Source organism: Calonectris borealis, chromosome 3 (assembly GCF_964195595.1).
Source record: "Calonectris borealis chromosome 3, bCalBor7.hap1.2, whole genome shotgun sequence".
In the NCBI taxonomy this organism is placed as follows: Eukaryota; Metazoa; Chordata; class Aves; order Procellariiformes; family Procellariidae; genus Calonectris; species Calonectris borealis.
Window position 1 is genome coordinate 62,682,942 of NC_134314.1, and position 24,541 is coordinate 62,707,482.

The window sequence follows — 24,541 nt, forward strand, 5'->3', positions numbered from 1 at the left end:
CCATGCAACCTGTAAGCAAGTGCAAAAGAAGACTGAAAATAAGTTACCAGATGATATTTAAAAGATCCTTTTGAATGTAGTCATATCAAAACACCATTCATTTGTAAAATTCGCATCCAATACTGGTGATGGGCTAGTTCCAGTCTCATCTTTACAAATGTCAAAATTTTGTTTAAGCTTAAAATTAATAAAAAAGGAACTCAAAGGCCTAATAGTTACAGACTGAGAGGCAAGATTTCCTTCATGTTCCTGTTCAAAGCATTATTAAACATACATGAGAAAAGGCAGCTGAATTATTGGAAAGTAGGGATTAATTTTTTTTTATCATTTATCATCCAAAGTTTTGTTTGCTTGTTTTTTTAAAAAAAAGTAAATAATTAAAGTTTTCAGAAATTTGGGCAGTTGTCAGATATTACTTAAAGTTTCCTATCTTCACTAGCAGGGATGGCATATCATTTTACTATACTATTTTACTGTTTTATTACAAAGCCTAGCAATTACTCAATTAGTTTTCTCAAAAATGAAGAAATTTTAAATATTCCCCCACTCTAAATAATAAGTGGGCATTTTGTTAGGTATCAACATACACATCAGTATCTTGCACATGTTGCAAGTTTACAGCAGATTAGAATTGGCATTTGGCAACAGTTTACTCAAATGTTTGTAATGGTATACATTTAATACAATATACCTCACTAAACTATTGAAGTCAGTAGCGATGTAGAAAAACAAACGAACAAAACCCTCATACAGGCTTACCTTCTGTTCTGAATTCTCATAAAACAACAGCCCGAAATAGTCCTTTTCCAGTAAATTGAGATGTTCACACACTTTGTCAAACAGCACTTGGCCTTTTGCTCTTTTCTGAAAAAAAAAAAAAAAAAGAAAAAAAAAGAAGAAAAAAGAAGAAAAAAAGAGAAAAGTACTATCAGAAATCAGTAAAATCCTTAATTTCAGGTACTGTTATTCAACGGTATTAGTCAGGAAAATTTAAAATATCAATAAAATAGATTATAAAGCTGTAGCTTTCTTATGATACGCTGTTCACCATATTTTGAAAGCTATAAATATCACTGACAAAAATAAAGACATTTGAATTTTTTTCAGTTCATTAAAAAAATTGACTTGAATGTACAAGGAAAATTCAGTCCCTAAATGGATTTAAATATTTTGCACCGTTAAGTGTCACTAAATAGTTCTTAGAACTTCTAGATATTTATTTTTAAAGTAACAGAAGACTTCTTCATGTGAGCCAACTTTTTCTATATTACTGTCTTCTAAAAATTAATATACTTCCTACAGTGTTAATTTCTGTTAACTTCTGCATTTCCAGCATTTTGGCATACATCTCAATGACTTCTGTGAATCACATGATATGAACTCCCAAGAAAAATAAAGCACGTTATCATCTTCAAGAGACAAAAGGAACAAGCAGACAACTAAAAGTCGGTGATCAGACCAGTAGAAGTAGCATATAAGTGTAAGCAGAACATAAGCAACATGTCTAGCTGTTTATACTGCAGAGGTTTTGAGAGGCAGAAAATAAGAGAGCTGCCTTCTATCTGTAGATTTATGAACTCTCTCAGTACCCAACAAATCCATTGGATACTCAAAAATAAAAACCAGTCTTAAAGAAGTTTATTCTTCCTAAAAATAATATTTGTGGAAGTCAGTTACAAAAAAAAAAAAAAAGAAAATCACATTTTTATTTGAGGTTAGTTTCAATATCGTAGTCTGCTACTTTATAATAGTAATCGAAGACTGATCATCATTTTAACACACTCTTAAAAAGGCTGCTTGCTGTAGCTCAGTATTACTACAGCTTAAGCAAATGGCAATTAGTCCTGAAGTTTTATCTGTTCTTCTTGTACCTGGGAACGTAAACAAGGGCATCTCGTATCTTCCTACTGCTGGTAATGAAAAGCAGGCCTAGGCCCTACTTCTGTGCGCCAGGTTTCAGGGAAAAGATTTGTTGCAATGATGACGGCAGATGACAGGAGACAAAGTTTTAGAGCAGACGGTTCACAACACATACTCAGGGTGGGGAAGACAAGAATTTCTGTCCATAGTTAAAATTTGAACATGAATGGCATGCAGTCTCCCATTTTGAACCAACTCCTTCATGACTGTTCTGCTATTTGTGGCATTTATCAATGAGGCCATACCATGGCATTTTCAGAGGCCTGGCAGCTTACAGGAATTTTTGCATTTGCTTATCCTACAGATTTCAGTAGATGCCATACACCACTGCGATTCCACAGAAACGCTATCAACTGCCCCGTGTAGGCCCTCGCGACACTGCAGCCATTGTCCCCCGCAGAGAGCGGCAGCGCGCTCACGGCATGCCCCAGTGCGGCACTGGCCTGCAGCTCAGCTCCACGGCACAAAACATTACGGCCGGGAGGGGGGAGAAAAGAAGGTATGCGCTGAGCAAATAGTGAAGGCATTGTTGTTTTACTCCCCAAGAATCCAAAGCTTTATTTATTCAGGATTGCATTGTTCAGCAGGCATTACAGTCCCAAAGATCAGAAAGTTTTCAAAGAAACACTTACAAAAGGAGCACATTTAGAACCCCAGCATCACAGCAAGGCAGTGGAACTTAGAAGTCCGGGTCACTTTTGAAATAGGGAGCTGTGAATCTCCAGTCTGTTTGGTACTTTCATAAATTTTACTCTTCAGAACGACTGATGAATATTTCCCCTAAGAATCTGAAGTAACCGCTTAGTTTTCTTGACAGCCTCACCTTCAGCTTAATAAAAAACCAGCAATATAGAGAAGAGCTAAACTGAAAGCAGGAAAAGTATAAGCAAGAGAGGGTTTGAAGAATCTTAGCCTGCTTAGATGCATATAATAGATATCATTTTTCTCCCTAAATCATTGTGCACATCAGTGATCACACCTTGCAAAGGCCAGTTCCAGGTATACATATTTCAGTAAAGGAAAGCTATAGATTAGTGCAGAAGTAATACATACTATCATTAAGTCCATATCTAGAGTCAGTTGCTAATTATCTAGGTTTTCATAAAGTTCATAAACTAAAACCCACAGTTAATATCAAGACTTTGGCACACAGAAACATAAAGCAGCGAAATTTACAGGAAATATATTGCCAAGTATAACAGTAAAATATTGCACAGTTTCTTCCTAGGAAGTCATAGTCAACACAGTATTTGGATACACTGGCAATGTCCACTCTATCTTTAAAAATCTTTTTGTCAGTTTATAGCTCTTCCACACTCGGAAAAACACCACCGTGCCATGAAGGCCTAGTTATGTTAGTCTACATTCTAGACAGCAGCACAATACAAAGAAGTTACAGCATCAGAAAATGACATTTATAGAGCTCTGTTGTGGATTCAAAAGCATAAGAAGCCTCTCGGTATCAGCACGGGTTCTCATTATAAAATCCTACTTATAAAATTAGAAGACTCCTAGTTCTTTAATTTTTTTTTATATATTGTGATGTAGTTTTAAAAATCTGCAAAAGTGTTTAATTTGCAAAACCAAACTTTTCAAGTGCAATTTCTTTGTAATCCCTCTGGGGACACGCATTACTATGCAGTTTAAATTATAGGATAATATATAATTTTTCTGGAAAACCCTATAGTCCTAGAAAAGCATCTCTAAACAAGAACTGAAGTAACATAGAGAAGACAACGGTTGTGATCCAGGCATTTCCGAAGTTAGAAACTGTTTAGTAGAAGAGCAGGGGACTCTAAGAAGGCAGCATCACGATTTGCACAGTTTAATGTTATTCTTTACACTGTATTCTACTTCTTTTTCTACCAGTTGGTTGAGGTGTCATGTGACAGTCACAACCAATGTGTAAAATGATAATCACTAACCTTATATATGTATGTATAGATATGCATTTATGTATAGGTATATACGCACACATATATATGTGTATATAGCACAGCAAACATTAGCACTGCAAACAAGGAAATCTCCTTATTCCAGATTCTAATGCTGAAATGGCAGTAAAAGTCTAAGCCCATACTTAGCCCCCACAAGAAGGGGAGCATATTCAGCCTAGCTATACAAAGAGGCTGAAAACAAGTGAGGAGACACTCGCAGAGCCAGTAGTTTTAAAACAGGACAGTACTCAGAACAGCAGTATTCTGTATTGCCCCCAAATTATGCTTTCTTTAAGTGAGAACATAGAAAGACCGTATGTAACCCAGTTTATTCCAGTACCAATTCCAAGTCTCTATTTAGACACCGCAGATGCCACCTGATAATACAACCACTTCATAAAACCAGGGGTAACAAGTCTCTGTGCTTTACCTCCTTCTCACAAGAAGAGCAAACAAGAACAAACCAATTGTAGCAGACATACAGATGGAAATTTCTATGCAGTTGGGAATTAGAATAGGATATTATGGATCTGTTTAAAAGAGGTGCCAGTTACAAAAGCAATATAAACACTAATGATGTTCCTCAGGGCTACCAGTCCTGTCCAATATTGTTATCAATGGATGCAGGAGTTGAATGCACCATTAGCAAGTTTGCTGATGATACCAAACTGGGAGGTGCTGTTGACTCAAGGGACAAGAGGCCTTGCAGAGGGATCTCGATAGATTGGAGCATTGGGCTATGATTAATTGGATGAAATTTAACAAGTCCAAATACCAAACTCTGCATCTAGGATGGAGTAATACTGGGCAGAAGTACCAATTGGGAGGGGAGTGGCCGGACAATGGCCTTAATAACATGCTTTAACTTTTGGTCAGTCCTGAAATGGTCAGGCAGTTGGACTAGATGATCGCTGTAGGTCCCTTCCAACTGAAAAATATTCTAGTCTATTCTGTTCTTCTTCCTACCTTCCTCTTCACCCACACTGTCTCCTGCCAAGGGCCCAAGTGACATGTCTCAGTTCAGGCTGGGGCCTTCAGTCCCTGCCTGAGCGATGTTGTAGGTGTGCCTATCTCTGTCTCCTGGATGGGCCTAGGACCTGCACTGCAGAGAGCTGCTTTCCTGGATGGACCCCTCAGACCTAGCTTGTCATGCATAACTATACGCATAACATATTCCCATATTCTATTCCCTGCACTCACCATGAGTTGAATAATGATGAGACTGTTATTTGCCTGAAATGCTAGGGTTTTTTCCAGCTCCAAAAACACTTTCAAGGACACATATCACAAAAGCTACAAGTGGAAACAGAATTTTATTTTATTTATTTTCTTTTTCTGAATCTGTTTTAAGAGCCGGTGCTCACAAGCATTAACACAATGCGCACATGTAGCCAGGAGCAGGCTGATGCATTCTTCAGTTCAGCTTGGAAAAAAACATCCCTTGCAGTCTGGCAAAGGCAAGTCACAGAAAGTAGCAGCAGGAATAAAGGCCAAGCAGGCCCTGCTGCCTGAGGAACGAGAACTTGAGAATGAGTACCGATCACACAAAAGAAGAAGAGGTGTATGGCATACTGGGGTATTTTCAAAAGTACGACACATATCAATGACAAGCATACTTTTTGGCTGCAAAAAATTGCTCCGCAGTGCTTCTTGGCCAGTGATGCATGAAAAGTGGTCTCATGCTGCCCCGCACTTGTATCGCATGCAGGGAGAGCTGAAAAGTGGCAGCTCCTGATGGTGCAGCAAGCCTGGAGCCCTTCCAAGCACAGGCTGTTTTGCACAAGCAAGAACACCTGGGGAAATGGAGCCAAGGAAAGACCAGAGCTCGCTCCCACTACAAACTTGCAATGGCAAAGAGAGCCAGAGAGCACCAGGGCACCAATGGCGCCTTCGTGGTGCAAAAGCAGCAGGCAAGAACCTAGCCAAAATGGCCCAAAGGAGCCTTGGCAAGGGGCCGTGCTCAATGCTGCAGAGGAAGGCAAAAAACCCCCAGGGACCATTGCCTGCCCACCCTGGGGGAAAAAAAGCCTCGCTCCTCACAGCTGCAGGGCACAAGAGGCCATCGTCACGGTGCATGAGCAGCAGGCAGTAACCTAGTCAAAATGGACCAGAGGAGCCCTGACAAGTGGTCATGCTCAATGCTGCAGAGGAAGGCAAAAAAACCCCAGGGACCAGTGCCAATCTGCCCCGGGGGAAAATTCCTTCCTGACCCCAGAGCTGGCGATCGGCTATTCCCTGAGCATGCGAGCAAGACCTGCCTCGTCCCACAGGCTGGTCATGCCTCCCAGGAGATGCCCAAGCCCTATTCTCCCTCAACCTGGAGCCATTTCAGGGGCTTCCAAGAACAGCAAAATGCCCCCAGCCTGATCGACCTTGGGGGCAAGAACCCTTCCCATGCCTGTCAGGACACCAGTGGGTGCTCCAAAGCACTGGGACTCCTTGCAACATCTATACATCCCATTTCTTATGGCTGCTGCCCCTGGCTCTGCAGGGGATGAGGACAATGAGCTCTGCAGTGATCCTCAAGAAGGCATTCCCTTGGTCTTGCCACTGCTATCCAGCTGAAAAGACCTGATAGCCTCAGGCACCTCTAGGTGTTGGTGGTTCTTCTCATGTCCTGAGGAGCTGGCATCTGTTCCCCAAAGGCTGAGGCAGGATTTCAGTCTATCAGATAAGCTTTGAACTCAGCCCCGACAGGAGCTGGCCTTGCAGTGGAGGACCTGCAGCAGCCTTGTCCAGCCTCCAGTTTTCCTCCCTCAGCTCCCTCCTCCAAGTAATTCCATTGGTTCCTCAAGGACTTTCTCTCTGATGTCTTTGGGCTGCCCCTGGGCCAGCTCTGTCCCAACAGCAAAGCCAGGCAGGCTGGCAGTGGGACACGGGAGGATGACGCCTTTATGCTGCCCCGGGGCATTGTCACTGCTGCGTTGCCAGGTGGTGGCACTGTGACAGGGTGATGGGCCCCCCCGCAGCCCCACCTTGCCACCCAGCATCCTTCGGAGGAAGGCCTTTGGGGTGCTGGCCCTGAGGCAGTCCCTGTTCCCAGGAGGTCCAGAGGGTTGCCCCTGACCTTGGTGGCCATGCACTGGGCACAGCTGCTGGGCACCCCCAACGCATCCTCTGCCACTCGTCTCCCAAGGACAAACCTCGTGCTGTTACTCTTCTCTCAGGTCATGGCAGAAACCAACCCTGCAGCCCAGAGACCAGCCCTATTAGCCATCCCCTCTCTGTGAAGAGGACCCAGGGACTTGATCTGGCTGGACACAAACCCTTTTCTGGGGGCGTAAGGGGGGTGATTTCCCTCTCTGCAGCCGCAGCCTGGAGGAAAGCCAAAGCGTATCCAGAGCCATAGGTTGGGATGGACAGTGCCAACAGAGTGCCATGGAATTAACACAGGCTTTAAAAAACAAGTGAGCAGAAGTTACACTGGTGTGGTGGAAGGGTTGGTCATTTTCAGAACTAGAACATTTGGATCCGTACCCAAAGCACAGTGAGGCAAACAATGACTCTTCCAAACTGTAAAAATAGCCCATTGCTGCTATCACCGTGACATCCCCTTTACCCGCTGAAACCAAACTGCACAGCTGGCCATGTTTATACAGGATACAAAACTCACTTCAGCCACGGGGTAAAACTTTCAGAGCTCATTTGTGACTTTAACTTTTCTTGAGAGTTATTTGCCTACTTTGATTTGTGGGAAGATGTTCAGATCTTATCTAAAACCCTGGCAAATCTCTTTCCTTCAGGATTTAATAGTTTGAGTACTGAAAGAGGAAAGAAGGTACTATTCTTGTCATTTTGTATGTTGGTGCCGGAATTGGTATGTACATTCAGACTATGTAAATAAAGGCATTTATACCATATACATTCATTTGGTTGTGGTGATGCCAGAGGCGAAAGCAAGGGTTTTGCTTCCCTCTGCATGAACTTTGCAGAGATGTAGAGAGCATCTTTTGGCTCTGAGATGTTTTCACACATAAACATTACTGTCAGTGGTGTCTGTGGAACCTGGATCAATATTTAAAAAAAAGTGTCAAATTTAATATCCCTATTTTTTTTTTCCTAAATAAAAGATGTCATACCTTAAACAGACCATTTAGGTTTATTCAAACACTAGTCTACACATCTGAGCAGTCAGAAATAAAGATTTGCAAATCAAAACTTAACTACAATTAAACATCTGTTCCGTATCAAGTTCATTCAGACTTTTCTTAATTCAGGGTTAAAAACTGATCTTAATTGTACATTAAGCAAACATAGTTTTACTTTGTATTAGCAAACTGTAAGTAACCACAGAACCTATGTCAACTCCAATATATTTCACTTGTTCATACGTGCATAAAATACAGTCAATGCTGGCATCCTTTAAATGCCTTTTGTTATAAATATTTAGACCACTGACTGAATGCAGTAAACAAACCCAACAGGATCTTCATTTGCTTCTGACTAGTAATCACTATGCAGTTAGCACTTATTTTTGTTTGTTTAAACTGTGTTATCCTCTACTAAAATCCAGATTATATTTAAAGCAGAAAATCTGAACAAGTGTATCACAGATCCCAAATTCAATGATGAAATTCTTCCCATCTACCTAAGAAACTACAGAACAAGAGGGGGAAAAAAAAGCAAGTTGATATTTTCCCCCCCTCATGAAAGCAAGAGGCACATGTAGATCACCCTAAAAAGATTAGTAACTTACACCTGCTCCAAGGTGTCAATTATCAGGAAAGGAGTAGGTCACAGTTATGTCATTTGCACTGTGCTAAAAAAATTAAAAATTGCTTCTAGAAATTGTCTCAAACATTCCAACAGTCTGTTCACTCAAGCTATTAAAACTCACCTGCCATTACATCTCACAAATATTACACTATTGAATCATGAACCTAAGTTACTTTATCCTTCAATATAGTTCTGTCATTTCAAGCACAAAGATTCAGTTGTTCACAATTTTTGGCAAATACCACTCAACATCTTTCATCCTCACATACTTTGACAAGTTTCTCTGATACACTTACATGTTGTTATCCCTGTAAGTGAACTGAACTCTCTTTAAAGAAAGTAATAAAAGGTAACTGAAAGTTCCTAACAGTTCACAGCCTGTGAAAGTTGTTTTAAGTCATGCTCCTCCAGAACTATTCAAACAATAGTTTCTTCCTCTTTCCTCCTCTCCAGGCATTCACACATTACTCAGAAGAATCTGAGGCTACGTGGATGTTACCTTTAAGAGTTACAATAGTTTTAAGGTTAAAATAAATTAATTGAATGAATTGTTCATGCTCTATGTATGCAAATATTGTGTACACATAACTCATCTTCTTTAGTATAATAGTTCCATACAATATTATTTTGTGATATATTTCAGAAATTTCCTAGAGATAAAGAGCTTTGGATATTGTTTCTTTAAAGCTACAGAATGCAGAAAATCAATCTACTTTGTTAATATGGAATCTGGGGACTTAAGGAACTTTATACATTTTAGACCAAAAGTTAAAGGGCTTAAATATAATATTTCAATGGAGGTTATTTTGCTTCCTTATGAAACTTTCTGGGTTCCCAAAAACCAAAATAAAGCAAGTTTGAAGAGTGGCTGATATCAAAGTTCTTAACACTACTCCCACTTAAAGTTTTTAATTCTTCAGAGCAAGTAGCCAAGATACAGAGTAATCATTTACAGACCACAGAGACATATTTTATCAACTATTCAAGATATCAATGCAGAGACACTGATGGTAAAATTGACTACAGTTCATTTCTGGGAAAAATCAGAGACCACGAAACACTACAGTAAGAATTTCAAGTTACAATGAAGTGAGGAATAGGTTTCACCTAGGCTTAGCTTCATTATGCTGGCAGGTCATGGACTTTTCTGGGCAATAGTGGAGTACCTTAAATGTTGTATCTACACTGGCATTCAGACAAGCATATCTGGAGAAGCTATACTCAAGAAAAAGACTATAAACCAGGTCCTTCAAATTTGCATCTACAAAAGCAAAGTAATAAAATTACAAAGAAAAATGAGAAAAAAACCTGAAGGAAATCATCACAAAAGAAGCTGAAATATCTGTTTAAACAGTTCTGTAGAAAAAGAATTATTGACTTAATGTTCAAACTGGCAAGCTGACACCAGTCAGAAGACTTATTAAGACAAAATAGAGTTCTAAGGGCAAAAGAACAAACAGATTACTCTCAGAGGTGATAAATTAATTTACAAAGTAACCCTCAAAAAAGAGAAATATCTGAGATGTGCTTTATGTTGGAAGCCAAACATCAACCATGTCAGGCATGCCCTGGGCAATAGGAAAGACATGCAAAAACAAGCCAGAAGAAACAATTCCATTGTCAAACAACATAGGTGGCTGCAAGAAAGATCTTAAAGTAACTATCAATATACAAAACATACAAGTGGCAAAGAAATGAGAAGGGTACAAAATGTACCTGTACTCCTACAGCAACATTTGGTGACAAATTCTGAACTATGAAAGAACAGCATCAAATTATAGTAATTTGCAAAGATGTCTCTATATAACAGTAAAAACATGCTGATTTGCCATGAGTGAACTGTTTTTTTTTCTCACAAACAATTTCATATATAAGCTTGCTATCTCAACACGTTAAAGCTATTTCTTTGTCACAGAAACCAATTTTTGTTTACTCTGAAATATCTCTCAATGCATTCTGCATGTCACATATAAATATACTTTTTTTCCCCAAAAAGTGCTTTGACTCAACATAGATTCTGAGAAAATGTCTTGTTATGCAGAAGTTACATCAATTTAATTTTAACTAGACTTTAAATTCTAATAAATCCCAATTTTATTCGTATAATACAGGCTAAGTTTGCACATGTACCTAATCCATTCAAAATAAACCAAAATAATTCCAGTTAGAGCAAAGTGCACATCCATGCAAATTTTGTAGTGATATAACTAAGTTTATAATTGCATTGCAATTTGTTGTTGGGTTTTTGTGGTTGGTTCTCCACCCACCAGTACATAGATTCATCAGAGTTCCTTATAAATATTTGCTCCCAAAATTCAACTCCTTTCTGAAGATTCCAGAAATATGATATACGATTCCCTTATGCACAACCTACCCCTGCCCTTTTCAGTTCATGATAATGTAGCATTAACCCTTGCTTACAGGGTATAGGGATAAGAAGCCCTAGAGCACTCCCATTTTTCCTGTATATAAACAGGAGTAAGTTTTACATTGGTATTTCACAATGCACTTGTGAAACTCCGTGATCAAACCAAATCCTAGAACATCTTCACAGTTATTGCTCAGCTACAAAAACAAAACAAAAAACAAACAAACAAACAAAAAAATCAAAGAAGCGCTAGCAAGACACCACAATCTCCTTACTGTCCCTGTCTACTGGTTACTGTCACAGACATACTGCATTTTCACCTTAAACTGTATGCCTCTTACTCCAGCCCTTGAAAGTCAACCTGACTAATTTTGCATTTTGCGGGGGTGGGGCAGGAAGATGCTTGGCAAAAAAGATTCATGTGAATCATCTGCAGATAAACCTATATTTTCTCCCCAAATTTAATGCTACTGTGTATTAAAAGATGGTTTTGTCTTTTAATATTACAGTGCAGAACTCTTACCCTAAAGCAGCTAAATCAGGCCATTTGAAAAAAAGTCAACTTCTTTCTTAATCTGTGGATAGACTAGCAGCCAGCTTTTTCTCCAGTGAAAAACTGTCAGCTTCTCAGAAACGATTACCTATGATGCCATGTGCAAGCAGTGGCAACCACATAGAAATACCATTTCTGCTGCATATAATTCAATATTCCATGCGTAAAACAAGTTAAGAAATACTCAAAGAAAAAGAACTTAGATGCGCATCAGTCTCAACTACCCAGAATGTCAAACACTTCAATATCAAATATCATCTCTGAAGGAGAACTTTTGCAATTCACCATTATTTATAGGTAACAAACCAGAAAATTGAATAAGTAACACCAGGCACTTTAAGAAGCATGTGTTACCAGAGGCATAAGGAAGGCTCACATAGCACATGACACAGCTGATCATGACAGAGCTCTCCAAGATGCAATAGGCTGAAGACAGAACTTCCAAAGAGTTCCTGGGCTTCTTCATTACTCTCTGCAAGTGATGATATCAAGAAACTCTGTAACAGAAATCTTAAAGGATGTGGAATGTATCAGACAACTTCTGAGTCTCTAGTACCACAAAGAAGACGCTTAGAGTAGTTTTGTGTGTAAACTAAACCTGGAGTTAGCAGGAAATTTATTTTCCATCCTCCCCCACTTACCACATCTATTACGTGCACTCTTCAGAGCCCATTACTTCCCCTTCCAGACTTACCAGGTGCATAGAGAAGGAACGAACTGAGGTTCATGTATAAAATAACAGAAGGCTGTGTAGAAATCAGATAGAGCCATAGACCTGGTGAAACGCATAAACTTTGATCTGGGAAGTATATTTCCTCAAACAATATGAATGATCACTATTGCTTGTCTCGAAGGAAAAAAAAAAGAAAACAAGAAGGTAAGGATTGGACTTTTTTCTTCCTGCAAAGAACACAAAATCTAAAATACAACTTCCCTCCCAACACGCCCCCGCTGGAGGATGACATAGATCAAGCAATGCCCATCATTAAGCGGAGAACATAGCTTTTACTCACATGATCTTTGGGAACAACTTATCTCTTTCACTTCTCATGGTTCCAAAATAAATTAGCACTTGTAAAGAAAAACTATGATGTTATCTGTTCAAATACATGAACGGACAAGCTATTCAGTGGGATGATAGGGCTTTAAAAAATATCCTTAACTCTGAGTGCAATACAAACTTATATTGTTCCTGATTCTTTTTTCCCCCCAAGGACTCCCATGTTGACATCTTTTGTAAGAAAGAAAAATCAAGACAGGAGAGCAAAACTGTTTCAGCTGGATTAAATAGTCACTGGCTGCACTAAAGAATTACAGTCAAAGAAACTGAGACAGTTTAAGTGATCAAATTTGGTACTTCAAATGCTAAATAATTATTTTGAAAGGCCAATCTTAATTAAATAGATCAAGAACATGAAGTGAGTGGACCTTGCAGCACCTTGTGTCCACTCAAGAGCACAACATTTAGCTACACTGCAACTTCTGGAAGACAGTATAAGACTGTGTTAAGGGAAAGCTATTCTTGAAGCAACTTAACTCTGTCCTCTTTGAGCTGAACTATGTTGATAAGATACATACTTAAATACAACATTTGATGTTTTTGAACACAGATGCTGCAGAACACTTAACAGACTGAGAGGCACTGGATAAAATGGTAACATTTGAGTTTGGTCATGAAAACATATCAAGGATTAGGATCTGGGTACCTTTCACTCAAAACAGTAACCTTGCTTCATGTAACCAACAAACATTTGCTAAAGATTATAATTTTCTCAGTCTTGCCTTGAAAATTCTTTTCCCTTAATCCCTCAGTTACAAACAAAGCCACTGCCACACATGTCATCACAGAGCTCTCAAGTGCCAAGACAAGAAGATCCTTGAGCAGTATCGGGATTATTATTACAAAAACCAATCTGTGGTAACCAGGACAGAAAACAGATATCTCAACATATACAAATTGGCTTCAGTCATATCACAATTACAGGACTTTACCTATTCACTTAAATTAATCCCTCTGCCTATCTCAGCTTCATATTACAGAATTCAAGCATTTAGGAATATAGCTGAACACAATTTTCAGCAAGTTAGGATATCCAATTGTCACCTGGTAAATACTAGATTTCTAAAAATGTTTAGTGAAGCATGGAGAGCCTGGTCCAGACCAACCTCTATACAGTTTTTGCTGCTTCGTTGAAATCTCAAAGATAATACACTTTTAAAAACTAATTACATTCCGCTCTTCTTTTGTTAAACACCAATCTTAACCAAAAACTGTAACCTCTTTTCTAATACAATTATTTTATGTATTCTACTAATTACATTCCACTCTTCTTTTGTTAAACACTAACCTTAACCAAAAAGTGTAACCTCTTTTCCAATACAATTATTTTATATATTCGACAAAAGCTCACTAGCATCTTATTGAATTGAAATATCCATTTTTTTAATTTTGAAAAAATTCTTTCTATATCCAGTCAACTTTGTTTGAGAAATTAATCTAATTTAATTTGTACCAAACATGTCACTTTGCAAAATAAAGAACAAAACCAGTTTCAACGGGGGAGCAGCAGGGGAGAAGGAGCTGGTTTTTGTATAAGAAGTTATATGAAACAAGGTCTAATTCTTTCAATATCCAAAATTCAAAATCCATGTTATGAAAAATTAAGTATGTTGAAGTGTTTTAAACCACTGGAGCTGAATAAATGTAGCCACAAATATGTCTAGAACTAAATTAAGCTCACAAAGCAAAAGGGAATATAAGCGGGACAGAAATCTAACTACCACGTGAATAGCAGCTTAGAGAGAAGTTTCTGGTCTACTGAAATTGCATTTCTTCCCAAGCACACAGACTATTGTCAGTGGATATTCTGTTCTTTCAGGAAAAAAGAAAAACAAGATTGACAGAAAAAAGAATGGAAATTAAAGTAAAAAAAACTGTCAGAACTGAAACACAGGAAGACAGCTAGCACCTGAATCTATACTAAGATTACTTTTTAAAATAAAGGAAAATAGAGGGAAATAAGAAGATAAGTGTCAGAGTAAACAACTGGCCTAGATCATGGAATTCAATGAGCAGTAACAAAAGAGAGCTGCTCTTTTAGAAGCTGTTTAATAGGCACTGCTAGGGATATTGTGCGTGAACACATCTGTACTCCCAGACAGTATAAAGTCTCAAAGTGCAGTCTTCCAATTGCACAAGTGTGGAACAAGCCTAAGGAAGTTCTTCAATATTTAGAGATTTATTGTCTTACTTCAAAAATGCTAGAGAAAAACAGGCACTTGGACAACAGTGGTAAACGGATGAGATTCTGTGGAACTGCTTTTTCCTGCAAGTGAAAAAAAGTGAGAAGTGATCATCTTGCTAAAAGGACCAAGTGCAAAACTATTAATTTTGAGAACGTAAGAAAACATAAAAAAGAAAAAAAATGGAGTTTCTCTTCATACTCTGACTTAAAAATAAGAAAAATATTTTGTACTGAATTATGTTGTGTCTCCATTTGCACTTTTTCAGCAACAGCACCTTTTCAGTAAACTTCAAATTATTTCAAAGGTATCTTTTTAAAGTGAAAATTGTAGAGCACAGCTAGGTATTGCTGGTATGAGGATTAATATTTCACCAAGTGCCTAAGTCAGAATCATCATTTCACCCCAATGATATGCTGCATCACAACAGGTAGTAGGTGCTAACCCTCCAACATGACAGAGCTTCAATTCGCTAAGATTCCGTATGGGAAGAATGGTTACTAGGCTAGCACATTAGATAGCTCCTTGCAAAATGTCAGGATGGTACTGTCAACCAGGGATCAGTGCAATGTTTTTGGGGGCAGTCTGCACATAGGCACTGCAATTGTTACATTATTAGTCAACTTCATGGATTTACAGCTATGCCATTGGTTTTATTTCTTTAATAATTGTATGTTAATACCATTCATGTTATCATCAGTTTTTAATTGACAGAGTATGTGTGTAATGTGCATTATATAGTCTAAATTAAATTATTAACACAATGAACACGTTTAGAGTAATTCCTGAATTATACTCCTACAATGGTGAAATACAGCTATAATTATGTACATTAGTTGAGGTTTGAAGGGACCTCTGGAGGTCATCTAGTCTAACACCCCTGCTCACAAGAGGTTGGTCAAGGCCTTGTCTAGACAGATTTTGAATATTTCAAAGGGTGGTGACTCCACAACCTATCTAGGCAATCATCTGGTCTAGTGTTTGATCATCCACAACTGATATACCCTCACATTGATGTTTCAACGGAATTCCCTGTATTTCAGTTTGTGCTCATTTCTTCTCATTCTATCATTGGGCACCACTGAGAAGAGCCTGGCTCCATCTTCTTTACTCATCTCCCAGCGAGGTATTTGTACACAGTGCTAAAACCTCCCTAAGCTTCCTCTTCTCCAGGCTTGATAGTTCCACCTCTGTCAGTCCCTCCTTGTATGTCAAATGCTTAAAGCCTTTAATCAATGTTGCAGTCCTTTGCTGGACTCTCTGCAATATGACCAAGTCTCTCTTTTACTGGGCAGCCAAGAACTGGACCCAGCACTCCAGGTACTGAGCAGAGGGAAAGGACCATCTCCTTCGACCTGCTGCCAACATTCTTCCTACTGCAGGCCAGGAAGCTGTTGGCCTTCTTTGCTGCAAGGGCCCATTGCTGGCCCATGGTCACCTTGTCCATTAGGACTCTCCCCCACCCCAGTTCTTTCTCTGCAAAGCTGCTTTCCAGCCAATCAGTCCAGCCTGTACTGGTACATGAGGCTGTTCCTCCCCAGGTGCAGGACTTCGTCTTTCTCTTTGTGGAACTTCAAGAGATTCCTGTCTGCCCATTTCTTCAGCCTCTGATATATCAGCCACTCTTCCCGGTTTTATCATCATCTACAAACTTGCTGAGGACAGACTTTGTGCCATTATCCAGGTCATTAACTGCCTTGGTATCAGTGCCTTTAGTATAGCATTAGTGACCAGCCTCCAGCTGGACTTAGGGCTGCTGATCACAACCTTTTGAACGCAGCAGCTGAGTCAGTTTCCAGTCCATCTCGCTGTCCACTTACCTAGCCCATATGTCATCTCTTTGTCTAGAACAATCATGGGAAAGTGCCAAAAGCCTTGCTAAAGCTGAGACTATATCTACAACTTGCCCCTCATCCACAGAGCCAGTCACCACATTGCAGAAGGCATGGTTTCCCCTTTGTAAATCCATGCTGACTACTCCCAAACACCTTCTTGTCCTGAAAAAGTTTGGAAAGTATTATTTGCACCTTAACCTTCCCAAGGATTGAGGTGAGGCTGATCAACCTGACATTTCCCACATCTTCCTTCTTGAAGATAGGAATGACATTTGCTTCTCCCTACCCCAAATCCCAGGAACCTCCCCTGACTGCTGGGACCTTTCAAAGATGATCAAGAATGGCCTTGCAGTAACACCAGACAGCTCACTCTGCACTCATGGGTGCATCCCATAAGGTCCCATGGGACTTGGATCTCTAGTGTAAATGTTCCCTAACCTGACCCTCCCTTTCTCCATTAATTTCCAAATTGCATCTTCAGACTTTTGCCATTAACTATTTACTGATAAGATGATGATCAAGCTGGAAAAGTAAAGTTTTTCTGACTAAAACAGCTTATAGACTAGGAATAGTGCATCAGTACTTTTTTTTTTTTTTTTAAAGAAACAAGGCATTACTATTATGTAATTTCAAATTTCAAAATTATCTATTAAGATTCTAGTGAATCTAAGGTATATAATATCTGAACTCAAATATCAAGTCCTCTTAAATTACGATTACACCATGTTACAAATTAACTGTATAGTATTGTATCTACTAATTGGCCACAAAAGTTTCAGTATTTAGTTACTGCTGAAAATCCTACCAGCTTATACTAACTACAGCATTGATCTGCCATGCTGACACTGAAGCTACTGCATCATGGCTTTATCTCCTTTTATGCCCTTTCCCAGCTGTTGTCTTTATATAAAGACACACGCAATAAGAATGAACAATGACAAAATTTAACAGAGAATAGGTTCCTGGGTCATATTTTGTTTTCTTTCACATTCCTTTAAGTTATGTGAATACAAATTGATGCAGAGAAAGAAGACAAGAAAAAAGGAATGTGGTTGTAACTCAAACAGAAAAGACCCCAAGAAATAGTGTATTAGCTCAGATTTTATTACTGATTTATCATGAAGGTTTAAAAAGGCAATTAGAAAAAGACAGGGTTCTACCAAAAGCTGTCTGTAAAATAACAGTAATGAAAACAAGATATTTTTCAGTTTTACTTCCTTATTAGCAAGTATATAAGTGTCTCTAATGTAAATAAATATAATGAAGTTGGTCTACAGTGCATAGTAAAAACTGGAAGAGGCATCAGGAACGTCTCAACCATGGAAATTGCACTAAACTAAAACCTGATATACTAGAAAGTCAGCCAAGGTAAACTGGGCTTTGCACTTTGTGCTTAGACTGCAGAGTTTTTGTTTATTTGCTTTTTAAATCTTGTATAATTTCTGTTACTTTGTAAAGCAGAAATAAACCAACATTTACCCAAACACTAAATATTAAAGGAAGACTAAAGAAAAGATCAGTATCAGAAATTGACCTTCTAGGATCCACTGCAGAGAGCACAAACTGAAATTCCAGTTATCTGTTGAAGCAGTTTTCTGAGACTTAATATTTTGGTACAGTAGTAGAGCATAAGAAGCTCTACATGTACTTAAGAACATAAATTCATTCATAAAATTGCAGTCAGCACTGCTCATGTCCTATAAATGATTCAAATGAACATATAAAACAGATTGTTTCTATTCCACTTCATCGCCCTCCTTAATTTTTGCTTCTGTTCTTACAGCAAACTTTTTTTATTACAAATAATTCTTGCCAACCGACTTAACTGAATCATGATAGATTTAAAATACTGCAGAATAGAATTTTTCAGTTGTAAATGTAAAATGGTATCTTTTTGAATTTGTAGTAAGCCACAACTTCATTTAAGTCTCATTTTTGGATGAGGCAAAAGCCCAGGAAGATAAAATTCATATAGCTTTCAATTAAAAGAGAGACACCATTCAGATTTAAACATCCTGATTTACGTGAAAAATCAAAAAGAACTCCAGGGTTACTACACCATCTATGTCAATTTTTGTTTTATATATAATTTCTATAGATATTTCTCCCTATATATTGATAGATAACTAAAAATACTTTTCAAGAACTTTTACGTGACGCAATTCCTGCAACTTTAGACCATAAGTATGCACAGCCTTATGCAATGTGTTCCGGAGAGCAGTTATTCTGTAGTATATTTTTCATGTTCATATTTTGTTTATTCTGATAGATTTTTTTTTCTATAGACACAGCATAGAAAACAAGTAGAATTAACGAACATTAACGAAGGCTTCACTATTGCTTTTTACAATTACGGTGTAATTTACGGTGAAGTGGTCTACATTTGACACTGTCAGGGAGAGATCCCTGTAGGGCTAAAATATTGTACTTTAAGAAACATACACTGAAATTGTTTGGTTTTAACATCAATGATAGGAATTATTTAACAAATGGAGGCTTCAGAAAGCTTGTATTACTAACAACTAGAAAACACAAACCTTAAAAATTCCAGCAAAGTGCAGCAAAACATTCCGAAGGAGTACTTCATATTGACAAACAACAAATAAGGATTTCTTAGATCATAGGAAGAATTTTATTAGAGAACAGGTTTGAAGAAAGCTGTGCTAATGCATGAAATAAGACTTAAGTTGTGATGAAATTTCTGAAAGTCTTAAAAACAGGTAGCTTTTTTTAGTCTTCTCTAACTATTAGTTTCGTGAGATCTTGAAGGACAGGTGAGAAGTATCCATCCAGTATTATATTACAGTACAAAAAAGGACTTGTACACAATAAGCAATTAGACTACTAGGAAGCCTAATGAAATCCACAATCAAACAGTGTAGGGACTCACTGACGGACATTGGAAAATGAAACAGCACAAGAGAAGACAAAAGGCTTCAAGCAGAAGCCCGCACTACTGCATGACTTGTAATGTGTGTACTACATTAAAAATTAAACAATTTACATTAGACAAAAATGGGAATATTTTCAAGGAACCAGCTGGGTCTAGGAAATTCCATAACATCAGCACTGTTTTGTCCTTAGATCAATCTGAAAGACATATCTAGATGTCCTGTTTTAGAAAAGGTGCAAATTTTAACCACTCTTCATAACTCAGATATTCAGTCTAGGCACCACCACTAATCAGTTAGTTACAACATCATGCAAAATGTAACAACTATGTTCACAGGTGTAGTCCAGAACAACTATTTTTCCCCCATTCCAAACAAATGGATACTCTAGAGCAAAGCATAAGACAGAAATGTAAAGGAGGAGTTGACTTTAGTGAGGAAACCTATCAACCTACAGCAACGAAGCTGGTGAAGGGTCTGGAGCACAAGTCTTATGAGGAGCAGCTGAGGGAACTGGGGTTGTTTAGCCTGGAGAAGAGGAGGCTGAGGGGAGACCTCATCGCGCTCTACAACTACCTGAAAGGAGGTTGTAGCGAGGTGGGTGTTGGTCTCTTCTGCCAAGTAACAAGCGATAGGACGAGAGGAAATGGCCTCAAGCTGCGCCAAGGGAGGTTTAGATTGGACATTAGGAAAAACTTCTTTACTGAAAGAGTGGTCAAGCCTTGGAACAGGCTGCCCAGGGAAGTGGTTGAGTCACCATCCCTGGAAGTATTTAAAAGACGTGTAGATGAGGCGCTTAGGGACATGGTGTAGTGGCCATGGTGGTGTTGGGTTGATGGTTGGACTCGATGATCTTAGAGGTCTTTTCCAACCTTAATGATTCTAACGTTCTATAACAAATATTAATTCTCCACATAACCACCAATGCATTGCAGTTCTAACATTTACCTAAAAGTCTACTTGCTGTGGGTGTCATATTAGGTACCATTTTGCAGAACATGCTGAATCATATCATGTTGCTTGGTCACATCTTTAGCTTACTGAACCCATAAATGAAAATTATGATACTCTAAACTAGCAGCTTATATGGCCATAGAAACTTCTCATCACCTTACAGCCATCTCCTATGACTAGAACAAACAGCAATGAGACAAACTTCACAAAGAGAAATGACTATGACTGGAAGCAACAAGTAGAAGTGAAGCATCAGAAAGCCAAAACAGACTTCACCAGCTGTTTAATTCACTGGATTCCTCTTTTTCCCAGAAGTTTACAAATAACTGAACCGAAGAACAGCTTAGAGCTCCTGTCCTGTGAAAGCAACTGCTGAAGAGCAGAAGGTTTTTTAGGATTAGGATGCAGCTGTGCAAGGGAACCAAGCCTCATTATTAGAATCTGCCTTTGGTGCTACTAGCTGGAAGAACTTTTGAAAATATCACCTACACAACCTTTGAGATACAAAGCTAAAGTCTTCAGGTACTATGAACATGGTTTTCAAGTGTTTGCAAAGTTTATTTGAATTACAAAATAGAACTAAGCAAATTTTAATGTGTCTTACAACTGACTGGCTGGAAGTATGGTTTCCAAATATAAACTGTCCTACAAGGAACATTGTCTTCTTTTCAAGGGGGCACCATATCCCAATAATAAATAAATGAGCTTGTTTCTGGGGTATCCATCAATCCAGCATAAAACAGGGAGTTTCTAGTTAAAACAATTCCCAACCCTTCAAAAAGTGTGCCTGAAGAAGTCATGCAGTTTATAATAGTTGGTGTTGCATCTTCTACTCGCAAAAGTGACAACAAATGAACTTTGTAATAGAGAACGGCCTCTCACACACCTTTGTACTGAAGTGACTGGCATCTTTTGGGAGATAGCAGTAGCCTGAAGTAACCTGCTGATAGGACCTACTTACTACGTTACTCGTATAAAAATTCTCATAATAAATCAAACTAAAGGTTATTTCATTGAAATAAGATTTGTAATGCAACTTTTTTCCTCCTTTCATGTAATTACATGTTTCATAATTTAATCTTGATGTAAAATATTAAGCAACTACTATTTGACTTAGAATTTGGACACTATCGTCAGACTGAAAGCGTGTGTGTGTCTGTCTGTGTCTGTCTGTGTAGATAGATATAGATAGATAGATATATTGAAAGGATATTAAAGTCATAAAAACCAAGAAGCTATTTTCCATTTAGCTCACAATCCCTATTTCTGTTAGTGATCTTAAGTCAGATTCAACAAACAAATATACACTATATCTAATCCAGCGATTTACAGTTGTAAACAAACAATCCATGCAGGCATGAAAATGTGGAACTAGAACATAACTTTAAATACAAGTATGTATTTTATATCTGTAACAGAATTTTTCTTTGAAGCAAACTTTTTAAACTTTAGTTCTCCAGCTGAGATATCTTTAAAAAAAAAATTAATGAACTCAAGACAACTTCATTAGTGTGACACTACCTTCAGGAAAATCTTAATCTTTTGCAAAAAAATCAAGTTTCAGCTGTCAAACGATCACCATTGAAACGATTTGTATATTACATTTTATCTTATTTGCTAGTGTACATCGGAGTGCATTTTTAAGGATAAACTGGTAAGCTCTTAAAGATGGCGTTTTAAAATGAAACGTTAACTGGCCCGTAATGATAGCAATGTGAATGTAACATTGTAATGAGCTCACTAGATATACAAAATGTATTTGTTAAACAGTCAGTGCAATGAAAGCAAATTTTCTTTTTCTCTGTAGAAAAAGAGCTCTTTATATAGAGACTTAATGCCTTACCTCTAGGTCACAACTGTATTCCGTGCCATCCAGAAGCATCACTTTACACTGCACAGATTTAATTTTCTTGGGAGACTTCTGAGGAATGTTTTCTGTTTTAATTTCAGCTGTCTGAACTTCTTTGGTCTCCCTTTTGTCTGCTTCTTCTTGTTTTTCTTCCTTTTCCTCTGCAACTTTCTCTACTTCCATTTCTTTACCATCTTCTTTGGCAGGCTGTATAAAACACAGTTAAACAATGACTGAAACTCAGGAAGGTGGATATTTTTAACTTGTTCATTTCTTTTATAAGCTACTAATAAATAGGACATTAAGCTTTCATCAAAGTTATGCACAATAATCAGTGTAAGCATTAAGGTCTTCCTTTGGGGACCAGATATTCTTGCTCTCAAGCCACAGAAGGTGCTTTTTTTTTCTTTCCTTGAAAGGAGATAATTTTTTTAGTGTTTTATTGGCTTTTTTTCCCTAACAGAAACAAATTTAACAAGAAGCTCCACAAATTTATAGAAAACTAAAAAACAGTGTTTATGAAAGTCAAGTTACACAGAATCACAGAATGGCTGAAGTTGGAAGGGACCTCTTGAGATCATCTAGTCCAATGCCCCTAGGGCCCCCTAAGAGCAGTTTGCCCAGGACCGTATCCATTTGGGTTTTGAATATCTTCACAGATGGAGACTCCACAACCTCTCTGGGCAATCTGTTCCGGTGTTTCACCCACCATCACAGTAAAGATTTTTTTGTGATTTGAGATGGAATTTCATGTTTTTAATTTGTGTCCATTGCTTTTTGTCGTTTAACTGCATGCCACTGAGAAGAGTCTGGCTCCTTTTTATTCCCTCCCTTCAGATATTTATACACATTGATAAGATTCCCCTTGACCCTTCTCTTCTCCAGGCTGAACAGTACCAGCTCTCTCAGCCCCTTCTCGTATGAAAGATTCTCTATGTCCTTAATCATCTATCACCACCCTAGAATGTGAGGTTTGAGTGTTAAGAATTGACATGCAACTTTCCAAAAAGCAACACTCTGGGGTACTGCAGAAGGTGCCGTTTGGCTTGGAACTCAGCACCAACCTCCCAGAATGAATCAATAAGGACAGTGACCAGAAGCATGATTCTAGGTAAAGGATAACAAAAATTGAGATTTTTAAGGACTCAGAGATAATCCGTTTGTTGTGGCTAAGTCACTAAGGAGGTATTCATGTGATCCAATGGCTTCAGGGACAAAGCTGACTTAAGAAGCTTCTCCTCTTATCTCTGCTCATTTCTACCACAATGCTATACAGTTCAATGTTCCTTTGAACTATGCCAAAGTGTGAGGTTACACTAAAATTAGACATCTAGAACGACCGGAGTAAGAAATGCTCTGCCACAGAGCAGGAACCTTTAAAACCAGCTATGCTACCAGCTATGCTACTCGTAACTATATCAACCCAACTGCACAGAAGGCCAGATAGTAGCTGTCATTTTTTCCCCGATATGATCCTAACAAAGCCTTACATGAATTACATAAATCATGAATCAGGTCTCATTAAAACTATTCCAAAGCATCCATTAGCCTTCCCACACATACCTGTGTTTCAGCACTACTAACAGAGTGTTTTTCTTCTTTGTCTTCTTTAGCATTATGCAGATTTTCAGCCGCTGCTTCTTCTAAGCTCTTTTTTGGCTGAGCCACCCCCTCTGCTGTCTGGCATTCACTTTCTTCAACTACTTGTTCCTCCCCTGTGGTTCTTTTCTTGGTCTCATCTTTGGGCTCTGCCAAGGTGTATGATTTTTGTTTCTTAAGCCAGGGGGGAAGGAAACGAGAAATACCCTTGCTTTCAGGTGAAGCTTTTTCCTTCTTCTGGCTACTTGGACTACTTTGGCTAGTTGGTGCTGGGACAGAGGAAGAATCTTGAGCTTCTTCAGAGGATGTTTCCCTGGACTTTTGATTTTCTGGAGTCTCTGATGCTTCTTCAGGCTTGTCCTTGGCTTCGTCTGGTCCCAGCTGCTCGGAATCTTTCTTTACTTCAGTCTCTGAGCCAACTTCAGTTGTCATTGTCAAAACTTACACTAAAAAAGCAACAATAAAAATAGTTTTGTTATGAAGCATTACTACTTTTACTGACTCTTACATTATTTGCAGTAATTTGTAGTAATAATCTACAAGAGTTTCTAAATTAAACTTATTAAAGAAATACTTCTTTTCAAATTCTCAGCTCACAAGTAAAACCAATAAGCTAAAACTTAGTGCTCTGCAGATAAAGATTTTCAAAAATACTACCCTAAAGAGAGACTTACCA

General features: G+C 38.4%; 1 protein-coding gene across 8 annotated transcripts in view; it reads right to left on the reverse strand.

The window, feature by feature from the left end:
- EPB41L2 (erythrocyte membrane protein band 4.1 like 2) overlaps positions 1-24,541 on the reverse strand; it is a 125,542-nt gene that overhangs the window by 52,027 nt on the left and 48,974 nt on the right. For all 8 annotated transcript variants that reach the window (XM_075145824.1, XM_075145823.1, XM_075145822.1 and 5 more), the window contains exons 3-5: positions 23,830-24,311; positions 22,261-22,473; positions 760-864 (exon numbers count right to left, since the gene is read on the reverse strand). In XM_075145824.1, coding sequence (XP_075001925.1) covers positions 760-864; positions 22,261-22,473; positions 23,830-24,297 — 786 coding nt within the window. In that variant the 5' untranslated portion in view covers positions 24,298-24,311. The remainder of the gene's footprint in view (positions 1-759; positions 865-22,260; positions 22,474-23,829; positions 24,312-24,541) is intronic.